Source organism: Struthio camelus, chromosome 18 (genome assembly GCF_040807025.1).
Source record: "Struthio camelus isolate bStrCam1 chromosome 18, bStrCam1.hap1, whole genome shotgun sequence".
NCBI classification, from domain to species: domain Eukaryota; kingdom Metazoa; phylum Chordata; class Aves; order Struthioniformes; family Struthionidae; genus Struthio; species Struthio camelus.
In genome coordinates this window covers 10,440,062-10,463,453 of record NC_090959.1, presented here as the reverse complement: position 1 = coordinate 10,463,453, position 23,392 = coordinate 10,440,062, and the positions used below count along the sequence as shown (strand labels likewise).

General features: G+C 37.4%; 1 protein-coding gene and 1 long non-coding RNA gene across 2 annotated transcripts; one reads left to right on the top strand and one right to left on the bottom strand.

Moving 5' to 3' along the window:
• The first annotated feature begins 27 nt into the window (after window positions 1-27).
• On the top strand, window positions 28-12,706 carry DPM1 (dolichyl-phosphate mannosyltransferase subunit 1, catalytic). Its single transcript, XM_068911901.1, has 9 exons — window positions 28-268; window positions 1,312-1,411; window positions 3,011-3,044; window positions 5,299-5,375; window positions 5,478-5,503; window positions 7,076-7,171; window positions 8,729-8,797; window positions 9,092-9,206; window positions 12,367-12,706. The coding sequence occupies exons 1-9, from the start codon at window positions 81-83 to the stop codon at window positions 12,469-12,471; spliced, it is 810 nt and encodes a 269-aa protein (XP_068768002.1). The 5' UTR covers window positions 28-80; the 3' UTR covers window positions 12,472-12,706.
• Window positions 9,213-23,294, bottom strand: LOC138061459 (uncharacterized). Its single transcript, XR_011135225.1, has 3 exons — window positions 20,546-23,294; window positions 19,592-19,706; window positions 9,213-9,476 (listed from the first exon to the last, which is right to left on the bottom strand). It is a non-coding gene; the product is annotated as an uncharacterized lncRNA (long non-coding RNA).
• Between the last annotated feature and the right edge of the window lie 98 nt (window positions 23,295-23,392).

Genomic DNA, 23,392 nt, shown 5'->3' with positions numbered 1-23,392 from the left:
GCGCCTGCGCGGCTTCCGCTTCCGCCCGGGCGGCGGGAGGGAGGGGAAGGGGGCTCGCCACGGTGCCGGCCACCCCGCGCATGCGCGCGCGCGCTGATTGGCCGCCGCCCCGCCCCGCCCGTCGCCGCGCCGGTTCCGGTGTCGCGGGCGCCGCCATGGCTGCTGCTGCCGCCGGCGACGACAAGGTCTCGGTGCTGTTGCCCACCTACAACGAGCGCGAGAACCTGCCGCTCGTCGTCTGGCTCCTGGCGCGCAGCTTCGAGACGAGGTACCGGGCCGCCCCGCGGGGAGCCCCGGCCCCGCTCCCGCTCCCGCCCCCGCCGAGGCGGGCGGCGCAAGGCCGCGGCGGGCCGGCTCCGGTCTCGGGCCCGAGGTCAGCGGGACCCCGCTCGCCGCTGGCGGCGGCCCAGCCCCTGGCTGCCAAAGCGGGGCCCTCCTGGGGAGGAGAACCGGTACTTCGGGAGCCGGGGTGGGGCGCGGATCGGGTGCCGCCGGGGGTCGCCGCTGAGACGGGCGCGCTCGGGAGGGAGAACGGGCGGGGGCCGCTGGCGAGCAGCCGCGCCGCTGTCCGCGGCCTCGGCACCCTGCCGCTGAAAACGCGGTGCGCCCCAGCAGCGCGGCGGGTCCCGGACGGATCGGCACGGAAAGCGGCCGCTTCCCCCACGAACGACTTCATGACGGCGGCAAGAAACAGGCTTAGAAGAATTTAGGAAGCCTTCCTGCTTGAAGCGTTGACGCATCTGAAAAAATTATGGAAGTTATTTATAGAACTAGTCCGTTTATACTCATAAGACTGTCCAATGATGTGCTAACCTAGGAAGGCAGTAAAGTTATCCGTGCTGTGAAATACGTGACATTTTTCTGTCAGTGATGGAGAGTATATAGTCAATGATATCTGACCTGTAGCTGTGAAGGGCAGAGCTTTTCACTGAGATTAGTTTGGGAGATGAAATTACTCTAATCAAAGGTCTTGCACTCGTGGTAATCCATTCTGCATCTGTACCTGGAGAAAGTGTTGCCAGATGACAGAGCAGAGACAGTTTTAGCTTTTCATCTCTCGCAATCACAAGGAAATGAATGCTGTATGTGGGATAATGATGAAGTTTGTATTGCTGCAATTTATTGTAAGGCAATTGCAGCTTGAGACTTGTGTGAAACAGTGATACTGAATCATGTTTTGAATAACTGTAGCATGTATCTCTGTCAGAAAATCACTTAATATTTTGTTCTCTTGTTTTGTGACTTAGAGAATGGCACAGCCAGTGAAATTATTTTTTCCACGTATTCATTAAAAAATAATTCTCATTTCAGTGGATACAACTTTGAAGTTATAATCATAGATGATGGAAGCCCTGATGGGACACAGGAAGTTGCTGAACAATTGGTCAAGATATATGGACCAGATAAAATAGTGAGTTGCGTATTTTGTTTGGTTTTTATTTTTATTGTACGGGAAAGTACTTGAAATCATTAGAGGACTGGAACCAGAATCCCTAGTTTCTATACTGAATTTCTTTATACCCTTAGGCAAGTTATTTAAGGTCTGCATGCCACTTCAGCCACATGTAAACTTTGTGCATGCCTGAGGGAAAGATGAGGTTTTGAGGAAGTTGAATTTCAATTTCTGTGGCTGTAGGAATAGGAGGAAAATTAGAAAGATGAAAGCTAGTGTGGTCTTGTGATTTATTTTTAATATGTTTGGTTTTATTTCTCAAGAACAGGACTATTTTCTCAAGAACAGGACTATTTTCTATTGTGTACGTTAATACAGAACAATCAATAACGTATAACAAGATACTGTCATTTCCTTATTCTTTAAAGCTATTCCTTTTTGACAATAAAAGTATTATTACAGAACAGTATGAAAACCAGAAGTTCAGCTTGACAGAGGTTTGTCCTGTAAACAGTGTCAGACTTTTCTTTCTAATCCATTACTGTGTAATTGTAACTTTTAAAATAGCACTTGTGAATTAAGTAGTATTTATGAAGATCACTTTAAGGAACAATATAGATACAAAGTTTTGGAGTCTTTATCTTTTTAGTAATAGGGAAGCTTAAGATGGTTAGCTAAACTTTCCTCGCTGCTTAATGGCTGAATTTGGCAGTCTAATCTGTGTACCAACCCCTGCAGCGTTGTAGAGTCTAGCACACTTAAGTGGAATTACGTGTAGGCACAGGCCAACGTGTAGCCCGTGCCAATATTACTGCAGAAGTCTGAAAAAAAACAGATCTGATTTCTCATTAGGTCAATTTTCCGTCTTTCCTGAAATTACCTATAGGCAGTAAGCAGAATCATTGCTCTGATTTGTGCTCAGGGATCTGCATTTAAATAACTTCATGTGGTTCGTTCTTACTAAATTATACTTACTCAACATGGTATGTAGTTAACTTGATAAGAGGGCAACGTGTTCAGGGAAGTAGATGAGGAATCAAACCAATTTCTTATAAATGTTCAAATATGACTATTTATTAAAGAAAAATATAGGGGGAGAGGGGATCAGAAACCAAAATGAAAAATCAGTAGAAGCATTAATGATTGCTAACTCTTTCATATCCTTGTCCTTCTCTGACTTTCATTGCAGTAGTTACGATCTCTCTGATAATGCATCAAAATTAGTGAAGATTTAAAAGCGAGAAGTCTAAAAAATTGCTTGCGAAAAAGAAGCAAAGATTTATGTTTTTATTATTTATTTAGATTGAAATATCCACTCTCTCTTTGCCAAATGCTAAATATGCAAGATGGTAGTTAATTTTTTTTTTTAACTGCACAACCACTAAATAAAGCTTAGAAGGAATTTATTTCTAATATGATTTGATTAAATTCCTATTTAATATAATGTATTTATTGCTCCTGTATTTTGTCAGATAAATTTGTATGCATTATCTATATATTTAAAAATAAAAATGATCTTTTAAAATATTTTTTATACCTTGACAGTATAGAATGTCACAAAAAGTAATTAAAAACTGTATTGTAAGTAATACATGTATATTTTACTATATCCTGCAGCTTCTAAGACCCCGAGCAAAAAAGCTGGGCCTGGGTAAGTACTTATTAACTGCTTGTTTATAGTTTAAAAAAAAATCTGTACTCTTTGTTTGATTTTAGTGTATAAAGTTCAAGAAGAATCATAGTAAAGCCCACAATTAGAGATATGTTTTCGTCCAATTTTTATAAGCAAACTTAAAAACTACACACATAAAAATCATAGTGAATTTATAGCAAGTTTCCCACAACTTCAAATCTGCATACTGTGGTCACTGGGATTCTGTACAACTATGCTTTGCTGTTAACATCCTGCTGCCTCTCTACATCTCATACTGATGACAGAATCAGGGGCCTAGATTAAGACAGCATGTAACTTCTGCAATGGTAACTGCTATTTTTGTGTAAGGACCACTGACCCAGAGAAGACAGCAGTGCTTTCTGTGAAATCTACCTATAAGCAGGACCCTGCAAAATTGGACCATAGTTTTTTGCAGTCTCCAAGGCCTAGGGCTCTTTTTTTGTCATTATTTGGATAAAACTCTTTACAGTTGCCCAATTACAACATGAACTGCAAATACAGTTAAACAAAATTAAATTTGAAACAAATGTCCAGTACTTTAACTACCAAGTATTGTCTCACCTATTAGCTAACATGTAAATTGAAGGCTTTGAAGCACATTGCAAAAGTTACTCATTTTTGTTTCCGAAGCTCTCGCTAATTTGGGGGCCAATCTTGTACCACTAAGATCAATCATAAAATTCTTATGGAATGATGCAGGTCTGCAATTCTGTAGCTCTCTTGCCGTAAATCAAGTCTGTCATTTTTTGCTTTTTAAAAAAGTAAATACCCAAGGCAGTCAAACGTTTTAAGAAGTTAAAAGGAAATTATCTTAAAATAAAGTAGAGACATTTCAGTCATTAAGATTCATGTCTCACATCTGTAATTCTCTTCTCTTATGATGGAAATGGAGGAAATGATAAACTGTAATATCTTACTTCATTTGTCAGAAATCAGTATCTGCCTTCCTTAGTAAGTGCCTTGGCAACTCCCACTTCCATAAGCCAGTAAAATATTTGAGGCGTCTTGTACAGCGAGTACTGCAGCTAACTACCTTCTCTACAGGAAGTGATTAATGTGCCAATCCACTAAGCAGTCCACGTGATATTCTACTACTGATATTCAGTTCTCTATTTAAATTCACCTTTCTCTGTTTTTTCTGCATCTGTCATTTGCTTAAGGAATTCTAAAGAGCTGACATCTCTCTTTTTTTTTTTTTCCTAATTTTTATCCTGACCTTACTTTTGATCCTTTGTCCTAATTTCAGACCAGTGTTACTGATTAAGACTGACTGAATTTAATTTTTTTATGCACCATATCTACTAATCAAATGCAATACATGGATTTTTGACACTCAGTATATAATTTTGCCAAAAAAATGGGAAAGAAAGGAAAGACAGGATGTTCATTAACCAGCAGTTTAATTCCTGAGTCAATGCCTGCTAAAGACATCAGCTGCAAGAATTTTATTTTCAGTTCCATCTATTCTTTATAAAGATAACAGAAAGACTCAAAAATAATTTGGATTAATGAAGAGTATATGGCAGTTTTTAATCTCTGTTATGCTGCCGTAGTGTCCCTGGAAGCAGTGTCATCTTTGGACAGCAGGACTCGAACCATAAATTGGCATTATTGAGGAGAATTGTAATAGCAAAACTTGTTCCAGCTCTTTTGAGATAGCTACACCAGTTCATACGAGATAAATAGAACAGAACAAAAGTTAAAGTAAGAAAAAAAGACACTCCCGATTAGGTGCCAGAATGTCATTCGTGGTGTCCAGGAGAACAAACCACAGTACTGAATGCTACTAATAGTAAATCTTGAGTCTAGAAAGCAATTTTTTCTTAGATGTCCATGAACGTTATGGACATGTTAATTTTGTCCATTATTTATGGACATTATTTTGTTGCCTGTGTCCTATTCCCAGTTTTATTTGGCTCCTTAGTGCCCATGCCACTACTGAAAATGTTATTTCAAATAGTGACCCATTTATTAAGTCATGTTTCTCTGGTTATTTCTGTTGGAGTAGGGCTTGCCAAGGCTTACACTTATACAATCTAGTGCTGAAATTATAGGGGAAAGGAAAAGCAATTTTAATATTTGATAATTGATACATCATTTTAAAAGTAGAAGTATTTAGTTAATCCTTTTTTAGTATAATTTAGAGATTTCTGAATAAAAGTGAAGACTGGCTAGAAGACTGTATAAGTTAAAATAGTGATGCAAATTATTTCTATACTGTTTTCATTAGGCACTGCTTATATTCATGGAATGAAGCACGCCACTGGGAATTTTATTGTTATTATGGATGCTGATCTTTCTCACCATGTATGTGTGTATTTTATGTACTGTATTTTTAAATTGTTACAATTAAATTTTCATTGATTTCCCCTGCCTTCTCTTTTCTCATCTGTTTTCCTTCTATTTCAGCCAAAATTTATTGCAGAGTTTATCAGGTGGGTGCCAATTCTGTACACGAATGACTTCTGAGCGCTTATCATTTTGTAGTAACATTTGAAAGCTTTATATTATTGTATAGCTATTTAACTGCAGTAAGAAAACCGGCAAGGCAAGAATTCAAATAGAAGTAATTGGACCTCATTAGATTTGTCCCAAAATAATCCAGAATGTGTTAGTTCCTAACTTAAGCTAAGTTCCCCAAGTTTAAAGAAACAAACGGTATGCGTGGTAAAGTACTTCTGTTCCTCCTTTAATGGTTGTTTTGCTTTCAAAAGTGTATATGTAAATGGCATCTTCTAATCCTAATGGCCTCTTCATGTGTGCGTGTAGGGATATTGATTGAATGAGTAAAGAAAATATTTTTTTCTAAACTGCTTTTTATTCCTGCTAATTTCTAGGATTGAAAAACAGGTTGGATTCATCTCTGTTGTAAGCCAAAACGTTTAAAGTACTTTGCAAAATAATTAAAATCAAGGAGGTTTTATAGGTATAAGTGAACGTGGAATTCAGTTTGAGGGTTTTTCTAATGGACAATGATGCAAAAGAGGGAGAGGTCTTGATTTCTACAGGCCTACCTGTTGAAAACACTACTACACGTCTCTTTATTTCTAAGAGGTAAAGATTTTATGTGGAGAATAAGTGAAAAATAAGAGACATAAAACTCCAAATGCAGTTATTTAAAAAGTAAGAGCATACTTTAAGGTTAATTAAAGACTCAAGCTGGATTGTACTCAAATAATTGATTTTTAAAAATTCTATTTTAGCATTAAGGTAATTAATGTAAGATAATGTAAGTATATAACTGCAGGATAATACAAAGTCGTCGTTTAACGATGAAACGTTTCTCTCCCTTCCATCTATCTCTTGCCTTTCTCTCTCTGTAACGTTTCAATTTGCGAGAAACAATCAAGAGGCACTACTCTCGAGGCTAAGGGTAGCAGTGTGCATAATTTTCAACTTCCTTGCTAAATAGTAATGGAGATCTAAAATTTTTAGGTAAAGTTCTGCAGCAGTTAGGCATGGTGTGGAGTAAGGATACTTCTAGGCTTGTTATTTTTCATTAGTTCGGGTTTGTGTAAATTAAATATTTAAATCTATATTTAAAACTATTAAATATTTAAAACCTTTATTTATAACCATTATATTTAAATATATTTATATTTATAAATATAATGGTTATAACGGTTATAAATATATTTATATTTAAAACCTTTATTTTATACTAGAGAGACTGCTTTTTTGGCTTTAAAAATACCTAAGTAGGTCTATATAAATTATTTATGAAGCAATGTCTGAAATTCGATGACATAGTTGGTAAAAGAAAATCATGAGACACTCTAAAATAGTTCTTCATAAGAAGAGAGGAATGCACAGGTTTTTAAATGCATGATGCTTATAACCATCATAACTGTTGCTTTCGTCCCTTCTTCTGTACTTATTTTTTTAAAGGTTGTACAGTATAGATTTTCTATTAATGCAGTGATTGTTCTTGTTTGAAATTTGTACTAACTTCTTACAAATAGTCCTCCTGCTTTTTTTTTTCCTCTAATAAAACCAACTCCTTCTAGAAAGCAGAAAGAAGGCAATTTTGATATTGTATCTGGAACAAGATATAAAGGAAATGGAGGAGTGTATGGCTGGGATTTGAAAAGAAAATTAATCAGGTTAGTATTTTTCTAGGTATTTCCAGTAAATTTGTTGTTTAGAAGTTTTCAAGGCTTTCAAATGCAGAATCAAACAATAGCTCACAGTCCACCTCTAGGACTGTTACAGGTGTCTGAATTGCCATTCTGTGTGAGCTGAACAAAATCTTTAGTGAATAGTACTTATTATTGCAAAAATATATTAAATAATACAAGAGAAGCATGAATGATTTGCAAATTCTTCAGTTAAAGAAACATCAAGAAATAACTTAATGATATAACCAGTTTGGTGAAATTGGGTATAACAGTGGGCAAATCTGCGCTGCATCAGTTTGGGACAGTTGTTTTGCTTCATCATAAAAAGAATATGAGCTGAGACTTTTCCCAAGTTTAAAGACATGCTTAGTTAGATTTAAAAATTGTAATGGCCTTTTCTCTCAGCAGTAAATCACTTGCAGTACTCTTTTGTTGACACTATGATTTGTCATGAATTAAGAATTACCTGGCATCATCGATCTCAATCAATTATTACTTAGACCTTGGTGGAAAACATTTACAATGAGCACAAGGAAAGGTTTCACCCAAAAGCAAAGAGACAAAATGTTATGTCAAAGTTATATAAGCATATGGAGGCTAGTAACTCAGGTTTACCTCGTCAAAAGCTGTAAGGGCCTGTAATCAGCAACTTTCTTCTGCATAGAATCTTTTCTCTTTTACACCTGATTTAAGAAAACAGGCATTAAGATAATGCTAATTTTTTTTTCTTAATGAAAAGAATTAGGAGCATATGCTGTTTTATCAGTCTGATCTGGAGACGGTATCAGAGAGATTGCATTTAGAGTTGAATTTTTTTTTTTTAATGGCTAGAATAAGTGTTTGTCTTTTTGTGAATCTAAATAGAATATACATTCCCCCCAGAAAGGAAGAGGAGAGCTAAAGGGACATTACAGAGAAATCCTTTTACATCATACCCTACAATGTGAAACACAGGTACATCGTATCAGCACACTACATAGTCCTCAGCAAGAGTCGTAACTGGCTTTTCAGTCTCACAAAAATATCAGTGAAGCTTATCCTTACAATTCTATAGAAGCACCCTAAACCAGAATTGAACCTACCTCTTCTAAATCCGAGTCTAATGTTTGTCCAGCAAGCATTTTTATTCTCTCCTTACAGTGAATATTAGTCAGGAGGAAAATGTTTGACTTTTGCCAAGTGTATTTCATTTGTGTGGTAATACAGTGTGTAGTCGTACTGATTATTCTGCCATAAGGAACCAGATTATAAATCTGTTTTCTATCATGTGTTTATCTGTCTGTTTTTTCCTTCATAGAGAAGTTCACTAATCTATGTAATTGTCTACCTTTGCAAAACAAAATGTTGGGATTTTCCTTTAAGATGAGCATTCATGAATCAAATCTAGTAGTGGGAACATATTAGGAATATAATTGTTTCGTAACAAGCAATAGAAGCTTTCTTTTTTGGCTAGAATGATGATAATTACTTATTTCCCAGAAACTGCTTGATCCTTCTGAATTGTGTACTGAGTAATTCTGACGTTCGTGTTTCCTTTCACAGTCGTGGTGCCAATTTTATAACTCAAGTTTTGCTGAGACCAGGTGCATCAGACTTAACTGGGAGTTTCAGGTATGGATCTGGTTTGCAAGGCATAAAGCTTATTAGAGATCAAGAAACTGTTAAACAAAAAGATAGAGTAAGAGCAGACTTTTGTTGAGGACTACGAAATTTGTTTTGCGGGAGGTAAGAAATTGTACATTAAATTGCAAGAACTGTTGTTCCTACAACTTTGGTTTTTTTTTTTTTTTGAAGTAGTAACGATATGAGTAAGTGATTACAGACAAGATTCCTGCACGTACTATCTTGATCTCTGAAGCTCAAAAATTATGCCACAGGTTTCAATTTCTTTGTAATCATTTACAGGTTATACAGAAAAGAAGTCTTACAGAAACTAATGGAAAAATGTGTTTCTAAAGGATACGTCTTCCAGATGGAGATGATTGTTCGGGCTAGACAGTTAGGATATACTATTGGAGAGGTATAGTAAAAGTGTTGATACGTGTATTGTGTTTTCATTTAAATGTAGATGCAGATTACTGGAAGCCTAGAAAATTTTGACCACTTCCAAGAGGCAGCAGGATTTTCAAAACAACTTAAAGAAATTGCACTTGTCAAACTCTACTTCTTTCAACTTAGCTGAAAGACAGCTCTACAGTTCCACTTACTTATTCCCCATGTCTAATATGCTTCTCGGATCCTTCCCTCTTCTTGTTGTTGTTTCTTTAGCTGCATAAGATTCTACCAGCCTCTTCAAAGGAAGAAAAAAAGGTCAAAATATACCATGAGCCTGCTCTGAGTCTTTTCTTTCCCCCTTAATGTACAGATATCTCTAGTTCTTCTCAAGTCATTTTACTGTCTCCAGTAACCTGACTCTTTCTGATTTATTCTGTCCTCTGTCACTCGTTTCTTTGTTCTTCTCCAACTTGCCAACTAACACACCTTTCCACTTCTAAACTCTTTGAATATGAATATAATCATTAAATAACTCCAAACAATAGTTCTGTCCCGCAGACTCCCCGCAGTCTGATTGCTTCCCTTCATATTTCATTGAATTACTCTTGCTGATGTCTTTAAAGATGATTCACTGGAATTTTCTTTATAGCCAAATCTCAGAACCAGTTCTTCATAATCACTTTCATGACTGAATTGTCAGAGAACTCTGTTGCTAGTACTTCTTTCTGTAAACTTTATATACAGCATTTCTGTATCAACACTGGATATAATATGTCTACACAATAAAGTAAGCTCTTTTCTTCTACCTGTTTTGCTCCTGGGGCAACGTCAGTATCCTGCCTGTAGCTTGGGTCTGACCTTAAATTTTTCTGGCCTTCACATCCAATTGCATCCCTGTTTTACTTTTTTTAACATTATTGAATTGAATCCTAACCTGTCTATTTATCCATATACTGAAACCTAGGATGAGAAAACTTTTTATTTATCATACATTCTGAAAACAGTAAATCCCCTTCTCTGGCTTAAAAAAAAAAAAATACAATCTTGTCTTGCTCATACCTCTTCAGGGTGCTGCTGTAAATAACTTTTTGCCTATTATTTGATCTCACTACTGCTTTTCTTGCATGCCGTCTTTGGCTGCATGGCATCAAATACAAGATCCTTCAGGTTCAGGTCTTCAGGTTCAAAGCCGGACAGGCTTGATCTTCACTAGACCTAATGTCTCCAAGTCACTGTTGAGACATGACCTCTGTTCTGTGATGGATCAGCTATGCTGTCCTCCGCAGCTCATCTGTAACATTCCCAAGAAGCACCTTATTGCCTTCTCTTTTGGTTTCTCATATGTGCCAGGAGTTTTCTCCAACATCCAAAAAGTTGCTTCGTTATTCTGGTTCTCTCTTGCCTTTAAGATTTCCTTTGCAATATCTATAACAAACTTGACAGTGCTCAGACTCCTGAAATGTACCTATAGATAAGACTGTTGTATTCTTTCTTTTTACTACTCCACTTACTGTCTATATTGTAACTTCCTAGGGCAGGACAGTTCTCCATTACATTTAAATCCATTGGTATTGTAGGTCCTGATCAACAGTTAGGATTCTTAGCTATTTTATAATTACCAAAGTGATAATACTGAAATTCCAGAAACGTTCATGCATAATTCATGATTTGCAGGTGCTGCAGTTGTAACTTTACTGGCAGAAAAGGAGCTTCTATGCAGATTTAAAGTGTAAATACAGTCCGAGTGTAAAGCATTTCTTAAGCAACGTTGAAAGTGAAGGTTGTTGACACCTATCAATCTAAAAGAAACAGCTGGGTGATGAGATGAACTGAAACAAGCTATACCTGAACAGTATTGTAATGCTGTACTTATGTACCACATGTGAAGTGTACCTTAGTGCATGACTAAGCCTTCTGACTGAAGGCTGAAAATTCCTCTTTTAAGACTAATGATACAATCTCTTATGCAAGAAGGGCAAAGTGCAGCAACTACACAAGGCGTTAACTGCAGTACTGGGGAAGACTAGATACCTTTTACCAGAATAGATATAGACCGTTCATTCGTCACTAGTTGCAAGATGTCACTTTTGACATCCTGCACTGTGTGTCTTCAGTGATTTCTGTCCACGCCCCTTAGATAAGCTCTCCATAGCTGTTAGGATGCTTATTGGGATTATCAAAGGGATCCTACCAAGAAAGCCAGCGGCATTGTTAAGTCTATCTGCATGCCTTTCTAGGTATTTTCTTACTGCCAAATGCTCTGGCTTGTCTTCTACCATAGACTGATCTCTTTAGAGTTGTGAGAAATCCTCAGTCCTGGCACAGTTGCAAGGGTGTGGTGTTCTTGGGTGTTCCTCTTGCCAGCTGATTTCTAGGTGAAACTTCCAGCAGAACGGTCAGCCAATTTCTTAATGACTTTTGCAAATGCAGTTTTGTTTGTTTGTTTTAATTCTAGTCCCGGAAGTGTCTTAATTTCACACACAAGAATATACTGAAATTCTTGAATATTCTAATATAGTATTGGCAGAATGAGCTGCCAACGTATTTGCTCAAGTTACTGAAAAGCAGTATGTTTCTAACATTTTATGAGCAGTGAGTGAATCTGGACAGTATGAGCACTTAAGAAAATCGAAATTAGTGTTTTAAATTATCTTACATCCTATAAATAATCTATGAAATGGTTGAAGACCAGCAAAGGTAGGTATGGCTTGTAAAACACCCACATGCATTAACTGCCATATTCGGATGTGTCTTCTAGCCAGTGGTGAGGTTGAGCAGAACGCTCTTTCGTGGTGGCAGGGGATGTTTTGCCTTCTTGAGGCATTGACTCAAAAGTATTGAATTTAGCTAAAAAGGAAATTGATGAAAGTTCATGTTGAGCCCCTAGGCTTTTAGTGCACTTATGCCACTATTGAGACTAGTTTGTTCAGGTTGGTGTGTCATCCGGCCACTCAGTAATGCCTTTAGGTCATCTTTAGAGGTGATCAAGCCAAATACCCTCAATGCTTTCCAGCTATGGGGCATCACTAAGGCAAATGGTCAGAAGAATGGAGACAAAGGAATCAAATCTGGTACTTGCCCTCTTCCGCTTCTAAGTATGCTAAGTTCAAAGAGTGTACGTCTGTTTACAGAATTTCTGATTATTTAGGTCTTCAATGTTAAAATAGTTTTGCTTGTTTCAACAGGTTCCTATTTCATTTGTGGACCGTGTCTATGGAGAATCTAAACTGGGAGGCAATGAAATAGTCTCCTTCTTAAAGGGACTCTTGACCTTGTTTGCTACAACATGAAAGTTTATCCTAAATTAACTTTTTTTAAAAAAATTTTTTTCTAAGGTCTGTGTAGTTTTTAATATACTGTAGCAGAAGTTTGATAATTTGCCTGGTTACCAGAAGACTCGCTGCAAACTAACAATTAAACGGATCAACAATAATAGAGCAAATATATTGTATCACAGAGTACTCCTTTCAAAGTAAATGAACTGTATGTTAAACTAGTCAAAATAAAGACTAACACTCTATGCTATATTTGTTTAAAAAAAAGTCTTAATAAAGAACACAAATAGACCTAAATGATCTTTTGCATTTTAGAAATGAATCAGCAGAAGTTAAAGATAATTTTGAAATAAAGGAAAGCAAGGACCAAAAAAAAATAGAACTAGTCTTATCTTTGTACTGTGGTTTGCAGATAGGATTTTCAGTAAGTATATAACAGTTAGTTCCCTGAACAAATATATGTATGTATCTTAATGCATATATAAAACACAGAAATATTTCTACAAAAATGATAAAAGCTTATGTAGTTTAAGAGCAGTACCGATGAGTACAATGATTTATTCTTTGCTCCTAGACTAGAAAGATGTAATATTCTTTTTTTAAAGAAACAGATACACATGTGGAATAATTCTGTGGAGGGGTTTTGTGACGGATGATTTTCTTTTCCTACTTTCTTTAGAATCTAAAAATATTTAGAATATATAAAACGGGAGGATAACATCCCAGCCAACTTCAGCATGATAAAAGGCCCAATTCACCTCTCTCCAAAGACATCTAAGACATTTAACTTCATGTCAAATACGTAGTTTACTATGTAAAATCTATATTTGTTCTTGATCCTGAGGAAAGAAACATGAACAGTGTAATGCTGTTTTTTGTCTGTTTGATATTATCAGTCAGAACTTGGAAATTATGAAAACCTTGCAATCAAATAAGCATTTGGGAGGAGGGGAAGGAAGCAGAAGGATATAATTATCCTGATAATGGCTATGAAATGAGGATTTCATCCTCATTTTTGAGCAGAGAGGAAGAAAAGTTCTGTGAATACCTATATCTCAGAAAACTAATGTTGGGAGAGGAGAAACAATAAATATATTAAACAAAAATTAACTCTACTCGGCTTTTAATTGTTTGCACTACTTTTAGTACACTAGAGATGTTTTTTAATATTACAATAATCTAGAAAAGCTGTTGATAAAATCTAAATTCATATTTCAGCTAGTTATTCTCAAAAATGTGTCCATGTCAGTGACAAAAAAAAAAAAAAAAAAAATAGAGCTTTAAAACAAAATCCTACTGTCTAGTGGGCTATTTTAATTAGGGATATTTGCATTGTTTTTTAGAGAAGCGTACAGAATCTGATATACTTTTCTCCTTTTCTTAGTACTTAAGAGTATTTAATTTGCTTAAAAATAAAAACAATGTAGCTTTAGGTTTTGAATCTACCTGTAACTGGATTACAGAGACTTAACCGTACATTTTGTGACATTTGTCTGTACTTTTCCAGCAAATTATGTTCATCTCTTCAGCCTGCACCAAATTAAATTATAATCTGATCTAATAATGTATACAGAAATAAATCTCTGAGTCTACACACCCACTGAAATCTCCAGTGAATAGGTTTCATCTATTTATGATGAAACCTATTCACCATAAATAGATGGGAGGATTCATGGCTAAAATCAACATTTTAAGTTGAAAATAGGTACAACGCTTTTAATTACCAATTAATGAAGTTTTCTAAAGTTTATTCAAATTTTCATACTGCTGAAAACCATTTGCTAGAATACATAACGAGCCTCAACAAGATCACATTTTTCTCAGACTTTTATTTGACGCTGTCCATTATTTATTCATGATCTAACTGCTGCATGTTAGGGTTTAGCTTTCAGAAGTTGTACACGTCTAGGTTGGTTTGTGTGGTTTTTTTTTTCTTTTACAGTTTTCCTGTGGAAATTATCTAGTAAGTTTCCTTCACTTACGAGCTTGTCTATGGACATAAGATGCTTTTACATGTACTACAGTACTACATGTACTACAGTACTTGCCCTATTTTGCGTGCTCCGGTATGAGCATGTTTGAAGCATGACAGGGCTATATTCAGTTTTAGATAGATAGATCATGTTTCTTACTAATGCTTAAATGTAATGGTATTTAAGTTATCAGTAAAAAAAAATGTATAAAAGAAACTATAGCTATAAAGAAACTAAAATAAATGCTTCATGGCATCAGGATGCATGCAGAAAGAGGCATTCTACAGTACTTCTTGAAATAAGCCAAAAATCACAAGAGAGAAACTGATTTCAATAGCCTACCCAAGCTACCTGTAGAAAGCACTGCTGAAAGGAACTAGTATGGATCAAGTGGAAAGCAGCAGAGTTAAAAGGGTCATTGCTGGCTTGCTGGTCGCAGAGTAGCTGCACAGGCGTTCCCTGACGTAGCACGCAAGTTCCATCCCTAGTTCTAACAGCGGAGACCTACACAAAACGTGTTTCACCAGACTTGGTGAACCGAGTGAATCTCACTACTGTTCACCAGGATAGTCGTTTTAGTTCTACTGAGGTAGTCGAGCTGTGAAGTTCATGAACAAACACCTTTTTTGAAGCCATCAGATTACATCATCAACATGCACTTTAGAATGAATAGACGCTCAGCTCTTTTGAAGAATTATTGCAATTAAATCTTAGTAATTAAAGATTTATTTTTGAGGCCCTGCTGCTAAATCTTGGAAAGTGAGAAGGGCCAAAGAGCTTGCATGACATAAACAAACCCAGCTGCTTTTATTTAAATAGTAATCACTTGTACCCTTTCTTGTTTCTTCGTGACATATGAAAAAGGTCTTTAATGTTGAAGAATGTTATTTAAACTATTTTTCAAATTTTTTACACTAAGAGTATGTCCTGTTTAGCCCAAAGAAGAGTATGAAAAAAAATTAACCGCAAGAAAATTCGAGAAATAAAAATTGAGCAAGTAAGGTAAAATCATTTTTGTTTGGGGTTTTGTGTATACTAAGATATTTCTAGGTAACTTCCATTTATTTAAAAATCTCTTTCGCAAATATGACATTGCTGCGCTAGAAATGTATTGTGCGCTCACAGTATATATCCTTGAAACCATCTGTTTTTTTCTTCCAAAAAGACTGTTTATATTCTTCAAAAAAATAATATTGGGCTGCAGATAACATGGTGGGTGTTGAGCACGATTTCAGAAGTTCCTTTTCAGCAAGTTTTAAAAGCTTGAGCTTCAGAAGAAGTAGTTCCTATTTGCATATTGACCCCCCGCAAATAATGTGTAAAGTGGAGACTCATAAAATAGCCTGCTGTGAATGTAGAGTAAAACCTAGAATCTCTGCTCCCAAACTGGCCCTCACCTTCATTCTTTCCCGTGTCTCAGACTGCAGTGCTTTCTTTCCAGTGAGTTTCTCCACGAGAGTGACTAAAAATATCTGTGGTTCTAATGTATTCCCTGTATTTGAGAATTTAGATCCTGCACTACAGAGCCTCACCAGCACTCAAACGATGTGTTCTCTGCATAGGAAATCCTTGCAAAAACAAGCTCAGAACTGAAATTTCTCTCTGACCCTTTCTCTTGCATGCATGGCTCTGATAGTTCATAAAAAAATACTGTAATATTTGTAACCAGCGGTCAGAGCTCTAATAGACGTGCTTCTTTCGATAAAGTTAGTATCTTTTACCAAGTAATGGGATGAAATAGCCTTTATTAAGTGCTATTTAAACTATTTTTGAGGTTTTGTTTATTAACATAAACTCTCTTTTATTAACATAAACTCTCAGCTTCTTTTAAACAAGCCTCTTTGTATTTGAAGACCAACTGTATAAACTCTTAGCACAAAACTGAAATGTTAAAGGAATATGTATTGTAAGGAAAGAATGGCTTATAATGGAAGAAGGAAGTTATGTAAGAATGGCCATACTGTCTCTTACAGTGCTCAACAACAGATGCAGAACGAAAGCAAGTAAGAAACAGGCCTAGTATGATCTTTCCTCAAATATACCAACAGTCAGCAAGAGCCAGGCATCAAGAAGGTCTGGACCTCTTAATGGCTTCTGGTATTCCTGCTTCTAAGGATTTGTCTGATTGCTTTTTGAGCCCATTTATAGTTTTGGCCTCTACAACATCCGGTGGCAATGAGTTCAACAATTTAACATATGTATTATGTGAAGGTTTTTTTGGTTGTTTATTTTAAACCTATTGTCTATAAAGTTCCCTACTTGTTTGCCATTTCCCTTTTCCTATATATTATTTTTTAAGACCCAGCTTATCCCCTCATCATACTCAGTCCTGTTTTTCTAATTTCCTCAGACAGAAGCCACCCCATACCTTGCTGTTCTTAAAATGTCAATAGCAGAATACAGTTCTGCTATATTCTTTAGCAATCAAGTGCCTAGAACTCCATACGATATCTTAAATATTGGTGTAGTAGGGATTTATACAGCGACAGTTTAGTTTTCAGTTCCCTTCTTAATTCCATTGCAATATTCCATTTGCCTTTTTTTCGCCACCACAAAACACTGAATTGATATTTACAGGGAAGTTTACATTTTATGTCCTTGGTTTTACAGTTCCACATACATCAGCTTTACTAAATTATATCCATATTCATTTCCAATGAATGCACAAATACTCTGCTAATGCATTATGCTTTCTCTATTATAATTTCTTAGGAATCTGTGCCTGCAAGCACTCAGTCGTTTGGCAAGAACAGGAGCTTTAATTCCTTCCTGGCTTAAATCAGAATATATCATAGATATGTTTGGTTGGGCACGCTTAATGAAGAAAGGGAAGAAGGTAGCTCGTATTTTGCACCAGTAACATTCACTTTCCCCTGAAAAACAAACTGATTACCTCCACTGGCAGACAGACAAGGCTCCGGGAAGGAGCGCTCCTGTTCTTTAACTGTGGCCAAGAGCTTCAGTGTGATGGGGGAAAAGACTTAGGCAGCAGGCTTAGTTGTGGATTTGAATCCATTGGAAAGGCCAAAGCACGTGCTAAACTTCAGGCATGTAGTCCCAACAAACTTGAAGTTACAGAAGTATGGTTTGTAGAGTTAAGCATGGGGTTTTGTATAACATACCAAAGATTATCCTTGACCTAAGTGAAGTGCTTGCGCTCTGTGTAGTTTTTGAGTAATTCTGAACATGCATCCCTAGTCAGATCTGTGCTGAGTAACTCAGCACTGGCCATGGAGCACGAAGCCTTTTACCAGGCATTCTGAAAGCCCCAGCTGTGAGATGAAAGATGTTATTGGGGGCTGCTGAAGTTGATACTGCCTCTTGTCTCAGGACTTACCACCTGACCAACCATACCACATGGCAGCTGGACTGTGAGTAGCTGTGGTCACCTCGCACCCCTGACACCTTCCAAAGCCCTGCATTTACGTAAAATGGATCCATACCCTGAGGTATGGATTTTGCCACTCTCAGTCATACGAAGCTTTTGGTAAATAACTCACAAGGTCAAGCAGTTTAACCCCTCTGACCTAGATCATTATGATACCGAAGCTAGGATAGCCATTTCAGACAACCAAGGCCATGTGATGCAGTTTCCCTGTTAACATATCCAGTTGAAGTGACTGAATGTGAAATCAGCACCAAAATGAGATTTGAAGGATCTCTGTTTTGGGTCTTGGGGGTGGAGAGTTGGCTCCAGTTTTGTTTTGTTTTGTTTTTTAAATAAAGACCTACAAACATCCAACTACTTCTAGATGCCGCAAAAAAGAAATGTTCTTTTACTCCATCTGCTGGCTTTGCAAATCTTTTTTCAGCTGACAACTGACGTTGCCATTTTAAGTTGTTTAGAAAATAAATTCTTAACATCTGTTCAAAACATAGGGTAACAAACCCCATTAGATAAAGATAATATTGTTTGTTGCAAGGCTTCAAAATCCTACCAGAATGATTCTTAGCATTATTTTATGTCTTGAGTCTTCCTTGCGATAGACTATTTCTACAGGGGATATCCTTTTAAGTGTATGGTTTAAAAAAAGAGTTATTCCACCTCTTTCTTGACTTTCTCTTCATAAGTCTGTGTCAATGCTGATCTTGTGATTTATATCCTTGAATTAAAAATATAAAACACATGGGGGTGCCTGCAATAAAGATATGTCTACTTGCCAATATAATAATAATATAATATCTTGCAATGGACTGTGTGGAAGGCCAACTGCAAGGCTGCACAGCCTTCTGCGTTACAACAATAAAAAACAGTGATGGCTAATCAATAATATTTAGTTATGGGTCTGTCAAGATTGCTAGCGTAAGTATGGCTTGAAATCTTGGCACAGTTGAATTAAATGACAGATTACCTACTGTTCAATACACAGAAGATTTCGGCAACAGCTTTAATGTGGTTTGCATTCCAGAGTTGTCGGCAAATTTTTACATTAGGATCAATATGAACAGGGTATATGCAAAGAAGAGGATTGCTTATCAAACTTGATCTTTGTTTTATGTCGTATTACCTCTAAGGTACTATGCTGTAGGAGACTTGGCTAGAGAAGGTAATCGTCGAACTTCTGTAAAGCACGGTAACTTTTTGAGCTTCATTTCCTCCTCTCTGTCCCTGCCACATTTTACCTTTTCTTTCAAGTATGGTAGCTGCTTATAACCTCTTGCAGATTGTGATTGTTACTGTTCAGAAGGAAGTATGTTAGGACTGGAGACAGGGAAACTGAATTGCAACTATTAATCCAAAGTGAGATCTGAAACCTCAGCCTCTGAGAGAGGGATTTCAACAAAGCAGCAGTGGGCAAAGATAGTAAAATTGAAGCTTTTCCCTGCTAGGCTAGTTGCACTGACTGTTCAACAGAAATGTATATTAATTGTCATCCTAAAAACTCATGTTTGGCTCACAAACTTTTCTCCTGCTTTGACTTTTTGCAAGCATGTCACACCTCTACGAGGTAGACAAAATCACACTTGAGAACTTTATGTTCTCCGGGAAGTTCAAAAGAGTGAATCTGGGCACTAGGCGATACTTTTCCCTTTTTTTAATAACACGAAATATTTCGACTGAGCTCCTATTGTCACTGCTTGCAAATGCTCTGGGTCCCGCTGGCCCACTGCTTCTGTGCAACAAGCAGGGGAATATCCAGGAAGAAAATAACCAAACTTACCTTAGCATATGTTGTACTTCATGTCAGGACTAAAATGTGGTCATTTTCCATCCAGCTTTCCATTCGGCGTGCTCTTGCAAAGGAGGCAAATGACAGTCTTTTTGATGGGCTGATCCTGTCAAAATAATTATATTACCGATTTGGCATTATGGCTTCAATGTAGGGGAGGTAGAAAAAGAAAAGCTGTTTGTCTGAAAATGGTCAATTATTGAAATACTTAAAGTAGACCTTAGGCAATTTTTTAATTAGGCTTTTTAATCAATGTCTTTCATTAAGTAAATCCACAATGTGAATGGAATGTTTCAGAAAGTGTTGACAACATGGAAAACTTCAATCCTATCCACAAAAGGAATACAGTTTGTCACAGCAGCACAGCAGCACCTCCAAAGGACATGGTACTTGACTGACCCGCTTCTAAGTGGAATTTAAGTGTTAGCTATGACAGATGAACTTCTAACTGGCCTAAGGGATCAACCCTTCCTCCCAAGTTATCCGAACAGCTAAGCAAATCTATCTTAAGCAGCTCTAAGCACAGACCAGCTCAATCTGAGTATATTTTTTTTCTTAGAAAACAAGAGGAAAAGAAAGCGAGTACTCTGTGTGAAGGGATATGTCTTCCCTACTTTCATCTTGATACAGACTGAATTTGGTTCTTTCCTGGTGGCTTTTGCCAAAGTCATCTTCCTTCACGGAAGGAGTTCTGGGATGGCTGACAGATGATCAAGTGTCTAAGTGACAAAGCAGCTGGATAGCTTATTGGGTTTCCTGTGAGACTAGTGATCTTAAGGCTGCCAAGGATTAACATAATAGCATTTATTATATAGGTGCTTAGGGCCATTGATAGTTTTCTTCCTTATTTTGCATCTGAATGAAAAACAAATACAGTGTTCTTGTTAAACTAGTACAACTGTGAACGTGCACACAATTTTGACCTAAATCTGTAGCACAACAGACCTTCAATTACACCCATGCAACTTGGGCAGGCTGACTGTCTCCCCTCTGCTGTTAAGCTTCCAGTCTCTTGCAATGCTGTGATTTTACTGATTTTCTGGTTGTCATAGTCTGTCATGAGAAAAAAAAACCCATACCCATGGTGTAAAAAGTCTATTATTATCATACACTTTTCCTTCATTTCATATACATCACTTTGTTCACACAGCAAATGGGCTCAAGACTTCTTTATTCTTTCTTCCCCACCTCTTGAATACTACCTTCAAAATCAATCTTGTAAAGCAAACTTTGTGTTATTCTCACCTTCCTTCTGTTCTAACTGGCTACCTGTTGACTACTGTCACACTGTGCAAGTCAGTAGGAAAACTCTCACTGAACTAAATGAGAGCAAGACCCTCTCCTTCATTTGAGGATTGCCTTCTACATAATGCTATCCTATCCTTCCCAAAATCTTCCCAAAATCAACGCTGTCATTGCAGACTTCACCCCAATGCAGGCCATGGCTCCCATTTACTCAAACTTCTGTTGCTACAGTTTCTTTCTCTCCTGTTGCCTTAAGAAAAACTTTGCCTCTGCCACCCACCTTGTGCACGGAGTGCCTGTTTCTGCCTTCTGGTGCTCTTCTGTTCTGTCCACATCTAATTTAATTTCCTCTCAAACCAAATTTCAGCTTCTAAACTCTTCACAAACTGTTTTCTGTACTCTTTTTGGCCTTAATTCTGGACTAGGTACCATCATCTCATAGGGAATGGAGAGCAGTTTCCCGCTGGAAATTCCCTGGTATTGGTGGATGTTGAGGAAGTGGTTGGAGAACTCTTCTCTTTGGCTGTTCTTGCTGCCAGCCCAGCCTGAACACCCTTCTGGTAAGTCTCCAGATACTACAGGAAGACCTCAGATTATTGTTATTCACACCCAACATCCAGGACATGAAAAGATCTCCAAAAGTCCATTTGGTTCTCCTATCTAGAGGCCAGCCATTTCAGCTTGTGCTGTTGTAGCCTTTACAGATATTTGCATGTTATGCTCACCCTCTTAAATATCTATCAAATCTGACTTCTCTTTCCAATTATTTTATCCTGCTTTTATTTTAAACTTAGTTCCTTTAACCTTCAGACACTTCTCAACATATGCTTTCTCTAACGAATATTCAGCCTTTAGAGGGGAAGCTCTATGGGTCAGGGATTTGTTTCTCTGTTGATGTGAAATTTTTCATTTACTGTGAAATCTGGATTAACTGACTGCACTACATAAATACTAACAACAATTCCGAAAAGACTTTCTGAACATTATGCTATTATCTCTGGTGCTAGCCTTTTCATAGAAGTTTGCTTTTGTTTTTTACGACGTAAACTATCACTGAAAATCCCTAGAAAGAGTGTTTTTAATTTCTGTACTTCCAGCCTGATTTCAACTGAGAAAGCTAAGAGTAGAAATTCCTTTTCTGCTTATTGTGATAAATCTGTTTTAGAGTTCTGAAGTAGAGTGGTGCCAAATGCAGCCAGTTAAATGGGACACCCTTTCCAACCTTGCACACCTTCTAGGTATAACCCAATGCTCCAAGAAGGTCTTGCAGTCTCACATCTAAATTAGTGCTTGCTAACTTCAATTTCTCTTTTCTGTTACTACTATCCATTTGCTCAGTTAGGTATTTTCCTGTACAACCAAAAGCATCAGGTGGACTTACAACTTTCAGTAGAGTAGGCAACTCCAAAGTTCATCCTTCTTCACTCTAAAGCTTTTAAAACTGTTTATCATCATGCTTTGTTTTCGTCTTTCAGCAAGAAGTTTGTGTAGCAACACTGTATTGAAAGTGCTGCAGATAGTTCTCCCTTTCTTCTAAGGCTTTAATTAACTTCAAAAAGAAACCGTGAGTCTGATCAGTAAGAGACAACTTGGGAAAATAAAAAGTACATGTATGATGCAATATCAGTAAGTGATCGCTAAACCGTGACCAGTGGTAAAGTGCTAAAAAAAAAAAAAAGTCTTTGAAACACAAAGGTCCTAAGGTTTGTTTGGGGTTGTGTAAAATATTTTAATCAATTGCAATCAAACTGCATAAGTGGCCTTGAAGTTAGCTGATAGCTTCTGAATATGGTACTGATTTAACCGTGTTTCAGAAATGTTTTCCAACATATTTTCATAATTGCACCATAAAATAAAAATATCTACTCTTGCAAGGCAAACAAGCTACATAAAAAAATCAAAGCAGCTTTCTTCGCTTTCCGTAGTTGAGACACGTTACTTGTACATGACAAGCGAACTTTCCAGCCCCGAGGCTCCAGGAGCCGGTTTCATGCTAAAGCACAGGCGCGTTCCTTTGTTTTTGCAGTTGCAGTAAGTTTTGTGTATTTGCATTCTGTGGCAGAACGACGACACTTTTCATGACTTACTGATTCTTATGACCACCAAGGTGACGTTACCATGAAAATACCTGGCGGGATAGAAGTCTGATTTGAAAGCAGTGACAAGCGCAGGGTAGCTCCAAATTCTGCAGAATTAGAAAGTCTTAAAGAAAGCTAAGAAATAGAGTGAAATGATACAATAAAATGTCACAAAATTCCTCATAAAAGCTCTTTATGGGGATTGTGGCAAACACGTTGGCGCAAACATTTGCACGATGCCACTCACTTGAGAACGCAAGACTTAAGCCCTGCAGAGGCTAAGTAACTTACACCAAGTATTCCGTGCTTTTAATCTTCAGGCAACACTTGGAAAAAGCGGTCAAGCTTTTCTTCTTAGTATTCTGCAAGTTAGCGAATAACATACGTCAGCCTAGACCAAAAAGCTTCGCGTGGCGAGCGCGGAAGGAGTGGAGCGGTGCTTTATCTTGCAGGCGTTGCGCGGCGCGCC

Coding starts and splice junctions, on each gene's coding strand:
- DPM1 (XM_068911901.1), top strand. CDS start 81: ATGCGCGCGCGCGCTGATTGGCCGCCGCCCCGCCCCGCCCGTCGCCGC. Junction 3,045..5,298: donor AGCAAAAAAGCTGGGCCTGG/GTAAGTACTTAT, acceptor TGTTTTCATTAG/GCACTGCTTATATTCATGGA. Junction 7,172..8,728: donor TTGAAAAGAAAATTAATCAG/GTTAGTATTTTT, acceptor TTCCTTTCACAG/TCGTGGTGCCAATTTTATAA.